The sequence below is a fragment of the Nothobranchius furzeri genome, chromosome 9 (genome assembly GCF_043380555.1).
Source record: "Nothobranchius furzeri strain GRZ-AD chromosome 9, NfurGRZ-RIMD1, whole genome shotgun sequence".
NCBI lineage: Eukaryota > Metazoa > Chordata > Actinopteri > Cyprinodontiformes > Nothobranchiidae > Nothobranchius > Nothobranchius furzeri.
Genome location: NC_091749.1, coordinates 37,749,211 through 37,768,942, shown reverse-complemented (window position 1 = coordinate 37,768,942; position 19,732 = coordinate 37,749,211). Strand labels below are relative to the sequence as shown.

The following is a 19,732-nucleotide window of genomic DNA, read 5'->3' as shown; positions in this document are numbered from 1 at the left end:
GGGAAAAAAATCAAAGCAAAAATAAAATAAATTTAACTGGTATACATCCTGATATTTTAGAAAAACTCAAAACCTTCTCAATAAAAATAATGAACACCTGCTAAATAATTAACACCTGGCCCAGTGTGTGAAGAAATGTTGCTCTTTAGCACCAGAGTAAGTATTGCACCTACGGAAGCCCACGCGCATCAAAAATGACGTCCAGCGTTCAATTCAGCAATCAGGTTAGTTCTTATAATTAGCATTTTCTGAATTGATTGAAATTTTTGTTGAGTAATAAAAACTGTTTTTATGTTAGATGTGTTGATATTAATTATGTTTGCTGTGTTTGATGACTAACAGCAAAGCACAAATCCCAAAACACTGGGCGGTAAATCTTTTACATCCCTAAACAGCTACTGTATTTCAAGATGATGCCTCGACCAAAGTTTATGTTTTTTTAAATATTAAATTTTAAGCTAAAAGAGCTCCGGACCCCACGTGACTCTCAGTTAGTAGATGCCATATTGGCAGAAAAAAAAGGTAAACAAACACGGATCGTAAACATGAACATGAACGGGATCGGCTTGGATTTTACTTCGTCGGAGTTTACTTCACACTTTAAAACCAAAGAAACAGTTTTATATAGTCAGAAATTAAATAGACTAAACATCTCCGACCCTTACCGTGCCCCTGGGATACTTTTTAAAAACGCCAGAAGCTGTCGGAGCGGACTTCTTACCGGACCTGGCCGGGGAACCCCTTGGGATTTACCCGGAGGAGCTGGCCCAGGTGGCTGGGGAGAGGGAGGTCTGGGCCTCTCTACACTACTGCCCCCACAACCTGACTCCAGATAAGTGGATGAAATGGATGGATGGACAAATAACAGATTTACACGTAAGTAGTTTAAATAGAGTGCTGTGCTGTTTAAATGTATAAACTGAACGCCAAGAGAAATCACTAGTTTGATTTTTTTTCCGTGAATAAAATAAATATGTCAGGCAGGAGTGTCTCAGGATCTGTCTGAGATCTGTCTCGGTGAGACAGATAATAGCAATCCAAAGTGCTTTTTATGTGTGATCTGACAATTGATCAACCATTACTTAAAAATTAAATACAGCTTAGCCGGTTAATTGCTGTGATTATAAAACACGTAAACGGCAGCACGCAGAAATCACGAGGCAACGTTTTACGTGATGTTTACGTGTTGCTAGGAGTAATAAGACAGAAAAAGCCACGCCAAAATAAGTTTAGGAAGCCCACTAAGAATCGTAATAAAAGCATTTAAAATAAATACCATACACAGTTGAGGAAACGTTGGTTTAAGTACCTGATATAAAGCGGTCGCTGCATTAGCGAAAACCTTTACTCTCGGGATCCCATAGTTTCATTTCAGCCCGGTTACTAGCGCGTTTTATTACAATGATCCAACGTTTGTGGCGCTCCGGATCTTGGGGAATCCTGTAGATGGCTCATCCCTTATGTCGTCCGTGTCTGTTCTGCATCCTGGGGCACAACAGGAATCTACCATATTTCCTGTCTGATTAAGTTTTCTGACAATAACAAATAGTCCAGCTGCCGGCTTCTGCCTGCCAATATGGCGCCGTTTCGATTTGAACTGTTGCATGCCGGGAGAAGTGACGTCAACTCCTATAGCAGTACTTGGAATAAACACGGGTGATGAATATTAATTCAAAAGGATATGTTTGTGAATGAGATACATAAAAAATGTAAAAAAAAAAAACAAATAAAAAAGTTAAAGTGTTACACACTGTGCTTTTAGGCAACTTCCACAGTTTGGAAGCATTTTGGGTTCGAAACCAACGGCGAAGGATGAGGTCATTTGTGCAAACAAAAGATGACCGTGAAAGATGTACGCCCTGTCGGCACAGCAGAGGAGTGAGCTGGAGCTGAAATAGCAGCCTTCTGTTTGGAGTCTGCTATTAATTGAGACAACATCGTCACTAGCCGCAAAGCACCCATGTGTCTGTGCCAGAAGCTCAAGGAAGCGTGTTTTCAGCAGTCTTACAATATCCTATGTGCATGCTGGAAAAAGTAAACATGCTGGTTTTTCAGGTAAAAAATCTTTTTATAAGCTGCATTTATTTTTAAGTTGTTAATATATGTGTGTTTTGTTGTTATTGTTTTAGAAATAGTGTTTGTTGTTCAGTTTCTCAACACTGAAGGTCCAAGCCAACAGTTTGGTAGTTACACATGAGGCTTACGTCATCATTTTTAAATTGGTCCTGCTAACACCTTACACCTTGGTCAAATGTGGAGAAAGTTGGACGGTATTAAAATATAGACACAGACCAAGCCTACTATTTGCTTTGATATAAAGTTTATTTTTTGCTTGTTTAAAGTCATGGTTCAGACAAGCGTTGCATCTTTTAGAGAGTTATCTGCTCTAACACACCTAATTTCAATCAAAGGATGATTAAAAGGTTTCCAAAGAACTTAGGAAGGCTGAAGAGGTAATTAAAGTATTGAGTCAGGTGTGTTGGACCACAACCAAAGTGTGAAGGGTAGTAGCCCTCAAGTACCAGGAGTGGACGTCACTGGTTTAAAGGGTAAATGGCCTGTATTTTTATAGTGCCCCCAAAGGCACTTCACAAAACAATCATTCCCCCACTCATTTACACACTGGTGATGATGAGCTACAATGTAGCCACAGCTGCCCTGGGCACACTGACAGATGCAAGGCCTGCCTCCCATTTTACAAAACTGTCCTAAATTTTCTAGGACAAATCTCAAGACATTTAAGAATTTGCAAATGACAGCTGACTTACTCCCACACAGCTGCACTTTTTGAGATCTGCATTAACTGTAGTTAAAAAAGTAAAATTTGTTTTTAGCAAGGAAAGTCACAATCAAACACAGACATTGGGGACTTTATTCGAACAAAGAAAATGTTGAAAAATAACTCATTTAAATAAGGCTAGTTTATTTTTTTTCTATTCAAGAATGGTTTTGTTTTGTTCTACAGAGTTTAACTACTTTGCAAAGATATCCCATTTGGTACCATCAGTGGAGAAACCGTATTTGGATTAATACTTAATGTGCTCCTCTAATTACTCCATACAGAGATGGCTGTGCAATGGGGCAAATAAAGGTCGCAGACATGAATTTTACCTCCTGCATTTTATTATGACTTTAGGGGAAAAGGGAGAAAATATCCATTGAGGACTTCTTAGTTAAAAAAAAGGAATATGCTATATTTTTCACTCCTTCAAATAAATTCAAATACGTTATGTCTTGCAGAGAAGATCATTAGACTCAATCAGACATCCATATTTTAAACTCTTGCCTGTAGTGTTTCATTTATTCGTTTGCGACAAGATTCTGGAGATCGAGGTCGTGTCAATAATCTGAGCGGGGACACCTGTCCTTCCTCTGATGTCTTTAGAGGCAGACTAAATCATTGAGCTTTACAGTGAAATGAGAACAGCTTTGAAGGTCTTGTTAAGGCTTGTATGCAGACGACAAGTACATGCAGTGTGATTCAGACCTAGTGAAGTGTGCAGCAATTTTCAGAGCAAAGGCTCACGCGCGTGTGTGTGTGCGTGTGTGTGTGTGTGTGCGTGCGTGCGTGCGTGCGTGTGTGTGTGTGTGTGTGTGTGTGTGTGTGTGTGTGTGTGTGTGTGTGTGTGTGTGTGTGTGTGTGTGTGTGCATACACGTTTGGATGTCAGTGTGTGTTTGTCTTTGTATAGAAGCAAAGGGTCAGGGTCACTCTCCAAATCACTGAGAGCCTGCAGGGAACAAACTGAGCCTGTTAGAAATAGTGCAGAGACAAGCTTAACCTGTTTTTAATAGTCCAGTTCTCTCTATCATTCCCTTCCAACACCTGTCCTCTGTGACAAAAGCCAACTGCTTTTGAAGGTTAAAATACTATCAATAAAATAACATTGGAAAGTTCATATTATTTAAAAAAAACACATAGCAGGTTCCTGCTCCTCCGCCCTACTGGTTGAAAGTGGATTTACAACTGTCGTGAGCAACCCTGCAGCCTTTTGTAGCTAGTGCTAACAATGAGCTAACACTAACAAGAGCCAACTAACAATAAAAATAAACTACAAAAAGACCCACACTGTTGGACAAAAATATTTTTACTCACAAGTCCCATAGCAACAAAGCCAGGTCACTATCGCTCCATGATTTTGTAGCCTCCTTTAGCTCCCTCAAACTAGTGTAGACCGCACCGATGTTCACTCCGGTTTCAGCTCTTTGCTTCACCTCAAAAGATATTACTCTCTTACTTTTACTTCCACACTCCACCCAACAGAAAAATGCAAACTTCTTTTTTTTCTTCTTTTTGTGCTTTAGATTGACAATCAGCAAACAGAAAATGCTAACTGCTAGCATTAGCTAAGAAGCTTACCCGCTCCACAAAACAATCAAGTGCCGTTTTTGGTTAGCAGGGGGCTGCAGAGTGGTGTCAAGCATGAAACTGGTCAAGTTTCTAATCCAACATTCATTTAGATCAATGTCTCAAGCTTAAAGTTTAAAAAACTATTTATTATTACTTTAAAGTGACAATGTGTATTTTCCCTGGCAATAAGGGGCAGTACATACCTTAATCATTGCAAGAAAGCAGAACTTTTGTGCTTGAGGAAGATCTTACCAATGGATGGCCATTAGGGGCAAAAATCCCTGAGTGCAAACTGCAGCAATCAGACTTCCTTTCATCACTGGCAATGAGTGAAGAGGTGAATGTGTAAAACAACAACGTTTATTTTGTAACCATTTGTTACAAATCAGTAAATGCATGTCGTCCTCACAGGCTCCCACAGAAGAAGCCTGTTGTAAAGTGTTCCTGAAGGTCAAAGCAACAAGAAAACTTACATTTAAAGAACTTCCAGGTGAGGTAATTAATGTTTTATGGTGGCAAAACAGAGGAATACTTTCCATTTAACAGCTTCTAAACAACAGCACATTTGCTAAATTAATATGCAGCAGAACTGACAGCTGCGAATTATGGCTGTTTCTTGATGTTGGAATAATAATTTTACACTACATTACTGCAGGTATTTACAACTCAGAGATTCCGGGTGCATACTTAACTACATCAATTAAGCCGATAGTTGTGGAGATGTCAGATACTCCACTGAAGCAAATCTTCAGCAGGCAGGGATGTGCCATGTGTCGTATTATGACACCAGCTGCAGCAGCTTCCCAATGGGAAATGGTTTTTGATGGTTTCCAGAACTGCCATTCTTCCGTTTCATCAGAGTTCCTCAAAAATGTTTTGACAGCTAAACATGTGGTGGCGCACACCTCGAGTTAGGGACACTTGCTCACGTTAAGAAAATAAGCTGTCAGAGTTGCCTGTATCGGTTACAGTAATAAAGTAAAAACAAAAGAAAAAAGGATGTTTTGTTTGCTTTTGATTGGTGGATCAACAAACCTGAACCAACTACTTCTTTACTTTGCATGTCTTTGAAGTTTTTTTTTTGTTTGTTTCAGTTTGTTTTGCATTTTAAAAGCATCTTACAGAAGTGAAACAGATGCATTAACAAAGGTGTTTTCACTTAAACAAAAACAGCTATAACCTTGTGTTTTTTTATGAAAGTTTATTTACTCATGAACATTTTTCTTTTATCAGAATAATGAATGTATGTTTGGAGCAGTTCAATGTAACTCTTTTGTTGTCTTCCTTCTTTGTTCTGACATGGCAGTCAGCCAATAAACACAACTGTAAATCAACTTCATCAGAGAAAGCTATAATCTACGGCAAACAAACTATTCCATTAATGTTTTTAGGGCACTGCTGATTGTTTGTCTTTTCCTTTTGGTCTACCTTTCTTCAGGAGCTTCTTCATCAATAAGCTTATTTAGCCTGGAAGTAAACTGTGTCTTCACCTACTTCTATAGAGGTGTGCCAAAGGAACAGCTGGTTAGTGATCGGAATCAGCCTACATTCAGAATGATTTGCTGGGTCAACACGACTTTGACATTAGTAAGATTTAACTGTACTCTAATTCAGATTGACTTTGTCAGGTACATTTCTAACAGAAAAGTCTGATTAGTACAAGAATTGGAAATTGGAACAGATCTTCAAAAACAGAACTGGGGCATGTTTATCGACATCTTAAAGAGACAATGTGTGGTTTTTGTGGAAATATCCATCGAAATATTGTTGAAAATGAATAAATAATGTCCAGTTGTTGAAAAATATTGGCGGCTTTGTAACATATAACCATAAAAATCAGGTCTAAAATACATTGGAGCAGATCTAAGTCTCTGGGCGGTGCCGTATTAGATGCTATGTTTCCTTCTACATGAGCCCATTAGGACCAAACGCATTTACTGATTTGTAACAAGCGGTTACAAAACTTTCACCATTCCTAAACATTGATGTTTTACACATTTACCTCTTCACTTTTTCCAGAGATGAAGGATATCCTCCAAATAAGCACTACTCCCACTGTTGTCTAGGCAAGGAACTGCTTTGCAACAACCCCCAGTTGATGGAGAAGTCCAAAGGTAAAACATCTCCATCAGTGCATGTGCGTCTCTCATTCGTAGAGCCGATGGAGACGTATAAATCAGACTTTAACTGTGTGGTGTTTGGTTCACCACAGCATCACTACAAACCATTTGAGCTTGTGTGTTTATTGTAACTGCTTTGAAGCTAAGAGTGTCCGTGCAACTGGTGACAGCATTTCTCTAACATGTGCAGTACTTTCTGTGTCCTTGCTTTAGAGTTGGTTCAGCAAAACATGAGTGCAGATGTGAAACAGGGTTGTGTACCAGAAGCCCACGAAACTGCTCCCCACTTCTAAGCATCTTCTGGTCTATTAGGAATTTTGATTGTTTTTATATTATTTCCTTGCCAAACAAATGTTCTATTTCGTCTAGTCTTAGCCCTTAAGCTAGCTGCTATTGGAAGGATGATCTCAGCATCAGCCAATCATGAAGAGCTTAAATGTACGCCCACCAATGGTGGGCACCCCTGTGGGTATATAAGTAGAGCGACTCCACTGTTTGCCTCCGTTATCTCTTCAAGCCAAGCTTAAGAGCTTCCTTTAAAGAGCAATTATCCAAGAAGCATTCTACTCACCTACCATGTCCAGTGACGCCAGGACCTGCCTGGCCTGCCAGACGGGCTCCATCTCCAGCGGCGACCTGCACGCCAAGTGTAAGGTCTGTCTCGGGGCTCACCACACTGGCCTGGCCTTGACCCCTCAGGCCTCGTGCCCATTTTGTGCCACTCTGCCCATGGCTGAAAAGAACCGCCGGGTTGAGTACTTCACCCCCGCCGCCGACGAGGAATTTCCGGTGGCTGACACGTACTCGCTGGACACGGCCTTACAGTTCTTCAACATCGGACAGGAGCCGGCTGGCTTCAACCAACTGGACGATATCATCGACAGTGAGGAGTACGACGAGGCTGGCTGCCATAGCCTTTCTTCCCTCCTGGACAACGCGGAGGTCGACGAGCCTTGCTCAGCGGGTCCTTCGGCTCCAGTGACTTCTCGCTCCTCCCTGCCAGCATTTAGAGAACTGCTCCAGGAGCTGCCTGCCATCATCTCCGCGGCTGCGGTGCGCAAGGGGCTAGCTGTGCCAGAAACGGCTCCGCATGAAGCAGATGATTTGGCGGGAATTTTCGGGGCAACACAGGTGCGCTGTCCAGACCCCATCTGGCTGTGCTTCCCTGCTGCCATGAGCTGCTGGTCTGCCACCTTCTCTGAACCTGCTAAGCTCAAGGCACCAATTTCCACATATGCGCCCATTACCAAGGTCGAGGGCTTCTCCGACCAAGGCTGGCCATCCCTTCCTCCACTGGAGCCGGATTTGGCCTCGCTGTTTGTCGCCAAGAACCACCTCGCTGGCCCGCGAGCAGTTCCCGCTCCTAAGCATGACCAGCTGCTGACGCGGCTCACCGATCGCGCACACCAGTGCGCCTTCCAGACCGGCGCTGCAGGAAATAACATTGCCCTTCTTGCCTTTGGCGTTTCCAAAATGGTGGAAGAGCTTGACGCTCCTGAAGAGTCAAAAGCCATTATTACTAAAACTGCTGATGCCATTCTCAATCTGTGCGCTGCTGTACTCACTGGTTCTGCTCGCATTGCTGCCTGACAGACCCTTATCCAGCGGGCCTTGTGGCTCAATGCCCTGCCCTCCATTCCTGAACATCTACCTGCACAGAGAGATGCTGGAAGACCCCATCACCTCTGACGTTCTGTTTGGTTCCCATCTTAGGAGCGTCATTGAGAGGGCTCAGAAGACAGCTGAACTGTCAGCCACGGTGCGAGACCTGGTCCACCCTCGGTCAGCCTCGCACTCCGGCCGTTCCTCCAGAGGATGGGACGAACAATGCGGAAACTTCAGGCGCCCAGCTGCACCGCACGCCCTGTGTAGCTGGCCTCCCGCTTCGGCTCCACCTCAGCAGGTCCAGAGAGTTGGCGGCCAATGGTTTCGAAAGAGACAGCAGACACCATCTAGGCAGTCACAGTCGCAGGAACCTCTCTGAAAGCAACCACGAAAATGACTTGTTGGGGGGAATGTGTGTGCTTCTGACTGTAATAACTCTGTGAATGATTTTGGTTTTGAAATAAAACCCAAAAAATTTCACATAGAGAGCACAATCCTACAGTCCTCTGCAGAATCCTCTGCTGAATCCTCACACATGTTCCCCACACCAAGCACTGCGACACATCTGCATGTTCCCGCAGTCAGTCATATTAGACGGCCAGCTGTTCGGGTGCACTCCATTTGCGCACCGGCCCTGGCTTCCAGCCAGGCCCAACACATTCCGCTTCCCCCACAACGTTGAGTGGGACGGGATGTCATGGCGCTATCGCAACCACGCGCGGCGACACAGTGTGCGGCTCCATCCGCTGGCACTTTGTCGTCCCCGTACATGGGCATGGCTCCGACTCATCCTTTAACTTTGGACTCCACGCTCCGCAGTGCGGATCAGCCTCTTCCAGCTGTTTCACACTCGCCCTTTCGAGCGCAGCCCTCCATGGGTCGCTCCCAGTTCTCTGGTGCGAGCGACAGTGGTAAGGGCGCGAACCCAGTCCTCAGACGTCCTTCACGTGACCTCGAACACACGTCCGCTGTCGGAACGCGTGCAAGAATGGCGCCGCCTTTGTCTCATGAGCAATTGGATATCGGAGACCATTCATTACGGTCACACACTCCATTTTCAGTCCGCTCCTCCTCCCTTCAACGGGATAGTGGAGACGACGTTCACGTCACAGGAACAATCTCAGGCCCTGGAGCAGGAGCTGCGGGAACTTCTGTCCAAGGACGCCATTTCCCAAGTCCCTTGCGGACAAGAGCTCTCAGGCTTCTACTCCCGCTACTTCTTAGTACCGAAGAAGTCGGGAGGAAAGAGACCAATTCTCAACTTTTCCCTGTTCAACTGCTCCATAGCAGTGATGCATTTCCGCATGTTAACAATGAGGCAAGTCCTAGAATATGTGCGCTCCGGGGACTGGTTCACGTCAATAGACCTGAAAGACGCATCCTTTAGTTCCTGTGCTTTTCATTCAAGGGAGTTCAATACCAGTTCAATCGTCTCATTTTCGGCTACTCGCTAGCCCCGCGCACTTTCTCCAAATGTCTGGAGACCGCTCTGCAGCCATTGCGCACGGCGGGAATGAGGGTTTTATCTGGACGATCTGCTCCTATGCGCCTGTCCAAGGACGAGGCGCCAGAGCAACCCAGGAAGTTAATAGAGCATCTGTCAACCCTGGGGTTTTCCATAAACTGGGAAAAGAGCTCCATCCTTCCATCCCAGTCGATTGTGTTTCTCGGGGTGGAGCTGAACGCCTCCCTAATGAGAGCACTATGTCTCCGGCGAGAGCGGCAGATCTCACCACGGTGATCTCCCGCATGCAACCCCGCAAGATCGTGATAGCACTGTTAGTCATGAAACTAGTCATGGGCATGATGGCTGCAGCCCACGCTGTGGTGCCATTACGTTTACTGCACACGAGACGCCTACAGCGTTGGTTCATCTGCCTCTGGGTACACCCGATACGGCAGAAGAGACATATGTTGAGGGTTCCCCCTTCAGTGGGCGGGGACCTCGCTCACTGGGGGAATCCCTGCATCCTCTCACACGGGGTCCCCATCGGATGTCCTACGTCACACGTGTCTGTGTTTACGGATGCGTCACTGTTGGGATGGGGCGGCACGTGCTTGCCCCATACAGTGGCAGATCACTGGCCCTCCCACACACACGAGCACATAAATGTGTTGGAGCTTATGACAGTGAGGAATGTGATCAGACACTTTGCTGCCCTTCTCGAAGGCCGTCATGTCGAAGTTCACATGGACAACCAGGTGGCGGCAGCCTACATAAATCGCCATGGGGGAGTTCGATCCCTCCCACTATTGTGCGTAGCCACAGATTTACTGTGTTGGGCACATGTCCACCTGCTGTCCATCAAAGCCACCTACATTCCGGGGGTCCTGAATGTGGCAGCAGACATCCTGTCGAGAGGGGGACCCCCGACTCCGACTGGCATCTGCATCCCACACGGATATCACAGATATGGATCAAGTTCGGGGAACCCTCTGTGGATCTGTTCGCTGCTCTTGAAAATGCTCAGTGTCCCCTTTGGTTTTCCCTGAGTCCCCGGGACCACCCCCCACTCGGAGCTGACGCCTTTACACACCAGCCCTGGCCTCAGACGCTCCTGTACGCGTTTCCGCAAGTCCCACTGATTCCCTGTCTCCTGGCCCGAGTTCAGTCGGAACAGCTCTCTGTAATTCTGGTAGCTCCCAGACGCTTGTCTGCGTCATGGTTTCCAGACCTGCAAGCACTAGTGTCCAGCTCCCGGTGGAGGCTCCCATGGAGGGCGGACGCTCTTCTCCAGGAGGATGGGATAATCAAACATCCTCCAGAAATAGGCCAACGGCTGTGGGTCTGGCCGCTGAGCGGTCACGCTTAGAGGCTTCTGGGCTGCCGCATGATGTGGTCGCCACGATTCAGAGTGCGCGGGCACCTTCTACTGTCACATCTTATGCTGCTAAATGGGCAGCTTTCCAGAAATGGTGCACAGAACGGAATGTTCAAGCGCTCTCCTGCCAGCTGGCGGATGTCCTATCGTTTTTGCAGATGCTGATAAAACATATGCTACAGCTATCTCATCCCGTCACCAGGGTTTTGGAGATAGATCTGTTTTCAATCATCTCCTCACAAAACGTTTTCTAAAAGGTGTCAGAAGGAACAGACCTGTGTCCCACCCGCTATTTCCCCAGTGGGACGTGACGGTGGTGCTGCACGGCTTATCTGAAGCCCCATTTGAACCCTTGGACCAGGTCTCACTCAAGTTCCTGTCACTCAAACCTGCCTTGCTGCTGGCGCTGGCATCAGTCAAGAGAGTGAGCGACCTAACCGCCCTCTCAGTGGCTCCCGCATGCCTCAGGATCTGGGAAGATGGCGGGTCTGCTGCATTATGCCCCAACCCAGTCTTTGTGCCCAAAAACATTAATACTTCCTTCAAATCCAGGTCAATTTCATTGGCTGGACTTTTTCCTCCTCCCCATAATTCTGATGAGGTGTTAGCTAGCAAGATGGTTAAGTTTAGGATATGGGCAGAGGTGGAAAGAGTACTAAAATGTTGTACTTCAGTACAAGTATAATTACTTTCATGAAATTTTACTCAATTACAAGTAAAATTACCTGCCTCAAAATGTACTCAAGTAAAAGTAAAAAGTAGCTTATTTCAAATGTAGTCAGAGTAAAAGTTACTTAGTAACTTTTTTGACTGTGCAAGGACGGGCTCTTCTGAATAGTTAAAAAAAGACTATGGGGTATAAATGTCAAAGTGGCCATTTTTTTAAATTAAATGAACAAATATGCATATTGAAGTACAAAGTCAGTTACACTGCAAACTAGTAACATAAATTAGGTTATAGTCACAAGCATGACTTTTCCCTGAATGCTTATTTAGAGCAGCTGATTTTTAAAGTTAGCAGAGTTCATCTTTGGTAGTGGGTTCACTCACTCATTTAAAGATATCGGCCAGAGGCAAAATTCGTTTGAACAGCATGTGTAAATGTATATTAAAACCTCAGATGAAAAAAGTTTTTGGATTTTGACGTCTGGAATTGTAAGAAAATCTGATGTTTGTGACCGGCGCGGGAAAAACAGAAACTAACTTCCAGTCTAAGCCCTGGGCAGCAGTTGACGTTTCACATGGAGCTCTGCTGAAACAGCTGTAGTAAAACAACGCCTGGCTCCGCTGTTTCTGCGTTAGCGTTATAGCAGAGAACAATGTGTCATCAATCAGATGTAGCTTCTGAAGCCTCTACTAGTCCATCAGATTTGTTTTTTCTCTGGGATACGGCGACGAGAATGGATATTAGATTACTGGAGAAGTTCAACCGAACTCCGACCCCGCCAGCTGGATATCACTACCAGAGGTAAAGACATGTTTTAGACCGTTTGACTCAGAAGACCTGCGACCTGATTTGGACATAGAGGAGGATTCTGTTCATCTTCAGAACCAAAATCGGTACAGTTTGTTTACTTTTCTTAAATATTTCATTTCTGTGCTCCACTGGGAGCTCTAAGCTGACAAGTTTTCAGCTGGTCTTAGCTCCATCATGTGTCCCAATATAGTTCAGTAATCTACAGTTTTACTGCTGTGTGTATTTATTGACATAACTCTGGAAAATATTTAACCAACAATTTACCAGAATAAATCTTCCTGATGCTGGAGTAACTCCTTAGCTCAACTCGTTGTTTGCACTAATCCAGGATGTCATGGAGGTTTTAATGTTGAAATATAGAGATCATCTTTTAGATTATATCTGTGTGTGTGTGTGTGTGTGTGCGTGCGTGTGTGTGTGTGTGTGCGTGCGTGCGTGCGTGTGTGTGTCGTAGCTTTCCCAAAGGACTTGTTCTTTCCTTACCGGAGCGAACACGGTTAGTTTTGCTGCAGTCATGCTAACGGGACTCGTCTGGAGTCCAGAAGTAGTGGTGCGGTTCTAGATGGATTTAGGTTATTATTTTAGATCAGACCTGTTATTTAAAAATGCGTGTAGCACACAGACACATGGCTCGGACCTTGTGCTGCAGCTGTAAACGCAATTTTACGTAGTAATTAGGAGCATGAAAGTAAACAAATAACAGTGATTCACAATATTAGCATCAGCAGCTAGCTTGTTTTACGTGCTGGAGTGACGTATGCGAAACACAGTTCTTCACTGTCTGGAGGAGAGGATTTTGGATTTTCTGTAATGATTTATGACAAAAGTCCTTAATAAAATAAAAAACTGGACCCAGTACATGTTTATATAGATAATAAAGTGTAGTTATTTTGCATTTCTACAATTTTAATGCCGAGCCAATACCTTTAACCCTTCACCATTGAAACCAGTTTGTTCATCCCAATCCTCCTAAATAATCCTCCAATCATCCAACTAAAATCCTTAGGGGTCCCGTAACGTACATCCTGTCAGAATAGGCCTTGGGAGCCCAGGTGTTACTAGAACTAATGGTGTCTCCTCACCAGCGTGAGCCTCCGAACTGTGAAGGTTGGTCTCCAAACATGAACTTTAAATTTATGCATTTATCTCCTCTTGTAACACTTTAACATGTTTTAAAAGGCTTGTATCATGATAAGTTACACCTCCCAGACCAAAGACATATAAGATAAAACACTATCATAAACACTGCAGAGACATCATTGTTTATTAAATACAAGTTATTTTCCTGAGCCGTTACTTCAGCCAAGATATAGGATGCATGGATTTGATGAAGCCATGCTGCCTTATGCAGTCCCACACACACACACACACACACACACACACACACACACACACACACACACACAGCAGCATGTTAGAATCATTGGAATGACTAATTTAACTACGCTGAACTGCTTTTGTAATAATTTAATCTCTTATTCTGGAGTAAAACAAGAAACAAGCTAAATCATCACATATCTGTGGCATCAAGGAGCATCTTCTGAGTTCAAACACAGGGATGGAGCACAATGTTTACACCTGAACAGTATCAGGATTAACTCACAGAGGCCTGCAGGTCTTCTGTTTTATGAGCAGAACGCTGATAATCGGCTTCTTAGGAGCGCTAAACGTAATTTTGCCGCTTCCGTGCGCGGTAAGGAAACACATTTCAAACACGGAACCGAGTCTGGTTGCCGAACCGAGCAGAATTCTGATGACGTCACACCGGTGCGTGAAGGTGCGATTTCCAACCCACAGGAGAGGAGGGAGAGAGGAGGTAAACAGCGAGTGGATCACAGGGACTGAACTGATATTTTTGGGCAAAACTGCGGTAAAAATGGCTGTTTGTCCTCATCATAAAGCGTGTAGCCCCCCCGCGTCTAAACCGGGGGGGGGGGGGGGCTACACGCCACCTCTGGATATGGGTGAGGGGAAGGTTAAATAACAAGAGGATAAGGTTTGGTTGCAGTACAATAAGCTTGTTTTGTGCCCTGGCTGCGGAAAACCCATCGCGTCAGTTTTATGCTGCATTGGAATCTGCAGTCAGAAAAGGGGAAAACCCCTTTTCGTACAGAAGTGACCAAAAAGGGCACTTTTGGCGTCAGTGGTGTGACGCAGGGGGTGGCTGATCAAGCGTTTGTTTTTGATACGCTGGGAGTGACAATGTGTTGCGTGAACAGTTGGATCACGGTTTCTCATCTTATGTGGTCAATTGAACAAAAGGGTTATTTTTGTCACGTTGTGGGTGTGGATGACGGCGGACCATGTGTGGAGGAGCTGACCAGGAGGTAAAAATGCAGGCTTGGATAAAGTAAAAATGGTTTTAATGGCAGAGCAGGAATGACAGAACAAAACAACGCTGACAACAAACAATGATCCGACAAAGACTGATACAAGAAGGGAGGTATAAATACACAGGGGAAAATCAGGAACACATGGGCGGATTAACACGGGGCAGGTGAGTTCAATAAAGACTAATCAGGCAGGGGAGAGACACAGTCAGGGAGGCAGGGGCAGAGGAGAGACACAGTCAGCGAGGCAGGAGCAGATTGTGACAATTTTGGGTTAATGAATTCATATAATGCGGCCATATTTACTAATCCCTTGGGTAAAGCTCCTAAGGTGGCATTGTTATTGCCTTACCTCATCCTGCCACATTGTTATTTTCACCAAAAATTTAACTTTTAAGTTCTCCTTCTGAAAGAGATACCAAACTGCCTCGATATTAGTGCATTACACCTTAGCCGACCCAAGGCATACATAAATTAAGCAACTACTTGGGGCCACGCATTACCACAGAGGGCCCTCTAAAGCCAGATTAATGCTCCTCCGTCTGCGTCAGTGTGGAGACACGCAACGCCATTATCCGTCCTTGCGTAGGGATCCGGCAGGCACGCAAGTACGTACGGAGTCGAGCCCACTTTTTTAAACATCCGTCGAACGAAACGGATTACGCAAGCTTGTGATTGGTCAGGACACCGCTGTTGTTTACAGCGCCGCCATTGCAAAGAGAGCCGAGGATAACTAGCGGCAGACACGGAGAGGCTTGAAGAATGCCTCGCAAAAAAACTCTAAAAATATGAACGTTTCATCCTCCTGTGACTGGAGGAGTGAAAAGATGCGCAGCAAGCGTTTTATTTGTGGACATGAAGCGGTGGGAGAATGAGAGACAAATATGTCCGCGTTAAAAGTCTCTTATATACACAAAAAACACAATATAAACACACTATCATGGACCGATACATGACAGGATACCACAGAACAGCGCTACGCCCTCTGTGGTCCTGCCGGGCAATTGCTTTGCAACACTCTCCAGGAGACGGAGAAGTATGAGAGCAAAACGCTTCCGTCAATCCGTGCGTGTCTGTCCCTTGCGGAGCTGACGGAGAAGCATAAACCAGGCTTAACAGCACCAAAATGATTAGAGAAAAAAATGTTTTAAAAACTTTGAATAAAACTAACTAAATGATATCGCACAATCTTAGGTGTGTTCTTGCTGTGTCTTTCTAAATCCATGCTTTCGTTCTTTTTTAAACACAGAAACAGTTTTGTTTACCTGTTTGTAGCTACGGTTTCGCCGACAGCTGCCGGCTTCTTCAGGCTGACGCTGATGGTGGCGCGTCACTTCCTTCTCCGTTTATCTGCGGGCAGCAGAGGACGTTGTCGCCCTCTACTGCCCGCTCTCCCCTCTCCGACGATGCAGTCCCATGCGTGGTCCAGCGTGTAAACTCCGTCGTCCCTGTTCATGGTCCCACATCCACGTCTCCTTATCTCTATTGCTTCCTTGATCCATCTTTTGTATTTTTGTTGTTCGGTGGTTATGATCCGTGTGCTGTCCCAGTCCATTATATGGTTTTCTCTTAAGCAATGATCTGTTACGGCTGACTTTTTTATTGTGCTTTCTGCTTCTTCTTTTGCTGCTCTTGTGTGTTTACGATTTGCCTCTTTCTCGCACTCCTTTCTGTGTTCTATTGTCCGTGTATTGAGTTGGCGTCCGGTTTCTCCTATGTATGTTTTATTGCATATTTTGCATGGGATTTCGTAGATGACTCCACATTTTTGTCCAGCTGATATTTTGTCTTTTGGGTGTACTAATCTGTTTCTAACTGTTGTGTATGGCTTTGTTGGTGTGTTTATGTTGTGTTTTTTCATTGTTGCTCTTATTTTTTCCGTTATGCCTCTGATGTATGGTAGGGTTATCACTGGTTTTGGTTCTTGTCTTTCTGGGTTTCTGGTTCTTTTTTTGGGTTGTTCTTTGCTTTCTGTTTTTGTTTGTTGTTTTCCTTTGTTTATTGCCCATGTCGGGTATCTGCAGGTCTTTAAAGCGTGTTGTATGTGTTTGTCCTCTTGTTTACGGTCTCTCTCTTCTGTTATTATGTTTGCTCGGTGATATAATGTTCTGATTACTGACATTTTGTGTATGGTGGGGTGTTCTGATGTCCATAATAGATATTGGTCTGTGTGTGTTGGTTTCCTGTATGTGTTTATGTTTAGGGTCCCGTCGGTCTGCCTGGTGATTTTCATGTCCATAAATGCTATGCTGCCTTCTGTTTCTAACTCATAAGTGAATTTTATGTTGCCCGTGTCGTCAATATTGTTTAAGTGTTGTGTTAGTGTTTCTGTTTGACCTTTTGGTATGATTTCCAGTATGTCGTCTACGTAGCGTTTCCATAGTTTTATTTTGCAGTTTGGGGGGGCGGTGGCTATGGCTTTTTGTTCCAGGTCTTCCATGAAAAACTCGCACAGGGTGGCTGATAACGGGTTACCCATGGCGAAGCCTTCCAGTTGTTTGTATATTGTGTTGTCGTATGTGAAGTAAGTGGAGTTAGCTACCAGTCCTATCAGTTGTGCTATGTCATCTGCTGTGAGGTTTGTCCTTTTATGTAAAGTTTTGTCTTGTCTGATTCTGTTAACTACTATGTCTATGGTTTTTTGGGTTGGTGTTTTTGTGAACAGAGATGTGACGTCATGTGAGATGAGTATGTCGTTGTCTTCTATTGTAATTTCCTTTAGTTCTTTTGCCAATTCTATACTATTTTTGCAGTGTTGGTCTGTATTTCCTAATAACGGGCTGATGATTCTGCTGATATCTTTTGCCATGTTGTATGTTGGTGTACCTATGCTGTCAACTATTGGTCTAAGTGGGGTGTTTTGTTTATGTATTTTTGGTGTTCCATATATTCTTGGTGTTATGTTTGCTGTGGGAATCCAGTGTTTGTACATTTTTTCTGTTATTTTGCCTTTTTCGTGCAGTGGCTTCAGTAATTTTTTCATGTTTTTCTTAATGTTTTCTGTTGGATCTTTTTTAAGTATTTCATATGTATTTTTGTCTTCTAGCATCTGTTTCATCTGTTGTTTATATTTTTCTCTGTCCATAACTACTGTGGTTCTTCCTTTATCTGCCGGTAGAATAATTATCTGTTCATTTTTGGATAAAGCTGTCATGGCTGATTGTTCTTCTTTTGTAATATTGCTGTGTTGAATTTGGCTGTTTTTTAATATCCCAACTACGTTATTTCTGAGTTCTGCTTTCTTTCCCTCATCTGTGATCTGTTGACATGCTAGTTCTGTTGCTACAATAAATTCATCATATGGTATTTCTTTTGGTGTGACTGCAAAGTTTAAACCTTTCTTTAATATGCTTTCTTCTGCTTCTGTTAGTTTGTATTGTGAAATGTTACATACCCATGAGTTTGGTGTGGAGTTGCCTTGTATTTCTCCCCTCTTTTTCTTGTTTATGAGTCTGTTTAACTTCTTTATGTGTCTTTCTTTCACTTTTATGAACTCTTGTTCCTGTTTTTCCATCATGTGTCCTTTAATTAGTTCCTCCATTTGTTTATCAAGTTTGTAATTCCTTTTCAAGTCCAGGTGTCCTCTTTCCAGTTCGTCCTCCACACGCCTCTGTTTGGTTATGACGTTCCTTATCCTCTCCTTGAGCAGTGCTCTCTGTGCTCTTTCTATTATATTTTGTGCTGTCTGGGTCCGGATCGATGTTTTCAGCTGTAGGCTTGTGGGTGTGATGTTTTCGTCCCGGCATCTTAAACAGAAGCGAAGGTGGTTTCTTAGACGTGCGCGTTTCTGGTGTAATCGTTCCAAACGGCGGAAGTCCTTCGTTCCTTGTTGTCCGTATTTCTCTTTGAACATCTTAGGTGCATCGTCGGAGAGGGGAGAGCGGGCAGTAGAGGGCGACAACGTCCTCTGCTGCCCGCAGATAAACGGAGAAGGAAGTGACGCGCCACCATCAGCGTCAGCCTGAAGAAGCCGGCAGCTGTCGGCGAAACCGTAGCTACAAACAGGTAAACAAAACTGTTTCTGTGTTTAAAAAAGAACGAAAGCATGGATATCGCACAATATTTAAATATTATTTTCTATAGTGTCATTTGGTTTTATTGTGTAGTGTTTGCTCATTGTTCTACATCTAGTCCAAAACTTGTTTACTATAAATTCAGTGTTTGTCTGTTTTTGTTACTTTCAAATAGCTGAATTATTGTACCACACTTAAATAACACTGCATTTGGAAATGCAGATAAATTAGAGCATTTTTGTTGGTTTGCTACTCCTGTAAAGTTAAAATCAATAGCCATAACACTGGTGAGATGCTGCTTACAAATTATGCTATTGATAGTGGGTATATTACACATAGTGTAGCCTAGGAAGGATGAGTCATCTGGTGTTGTTGTTAAGGGAGGCCTCAAAGGAAATCCTACTTAGGGCCCCACAAGGGCTTGGGCCGGCCCTGCATTACACGATCAGCCAGAGAAACATTACAAAGTTAAAAGTTTTTTTTTTTTAAAGGAGCTTTGTAAATAGCTGCAGAGGACAGCTATGCAGACAACTGGTCTTCGAGGACGGTCGTCTGTTTGCTGGAGAGGCAGCATGTTAAGGAGGTGGAAGAAGAAGGCAGACATGGAATGCAGCGAGTGTTAAGGGGCGTCATAATAAGGGAGAGTTGGAAGTGAGAAAAGTGTCAGAGAGGTTGAGAGGACTGTGAATGGAAACACTGGCCCTGCTTGTCCTGTCATTTCAGCAGCGTTGCTCCGGAAGCTTCTGCTTCCTCCCGCCGCCAGTACAAGACGTCCTCTCTGCGGCCGTCGCCAATAACAGACGCCATCAGTCACACTGGCTCAAAAATCACTTGCTTCCAGTCTCACCACCGCTGTGAAGGCAACTGCTCGAGCTTGTCTCGCAAATCTGCTCCTCCGTGTGCTCTGCAAGCAAAGACATATATTTACACATACAACACACACCCACAGACGCAGACACAAAATTATTTTATCACACTGCCAGAACAAAAATAAATAAATAAATAAGATGCCAGTG

At 44.2% G+C, this 19,732-nt stretch overlaps 1 protein-coding gene across 1 annotated transcript in view; it reads right to left on the bottom strand.

Annotated features, from left to right (window-relative positions):
• LOC139071774 (uncharacterized) overlaps positions 1 to 18,915 on the bottom strand; it is a 159,510-nt gene extending 140,595 nt beyond the window's left edge. The window contains exon 1 of the mRNA XM_070554828.1: positions 15,969 to 18,915. Coding sequence (XP_070410929.1) covers positions 16,034 to 18,556 — 2,523 coding nt within the window. The 5' untranslated portion in view covers positions 18,557 to 18,915 and the 3' untranslated portion in view covers positions 15,969 to 16,033. The remainder of the gene's footprint in view (positions 1 to 15,968) is intronic.
• Positions 18,916 to 19,732: the final 817 nt, after the last annotated feature.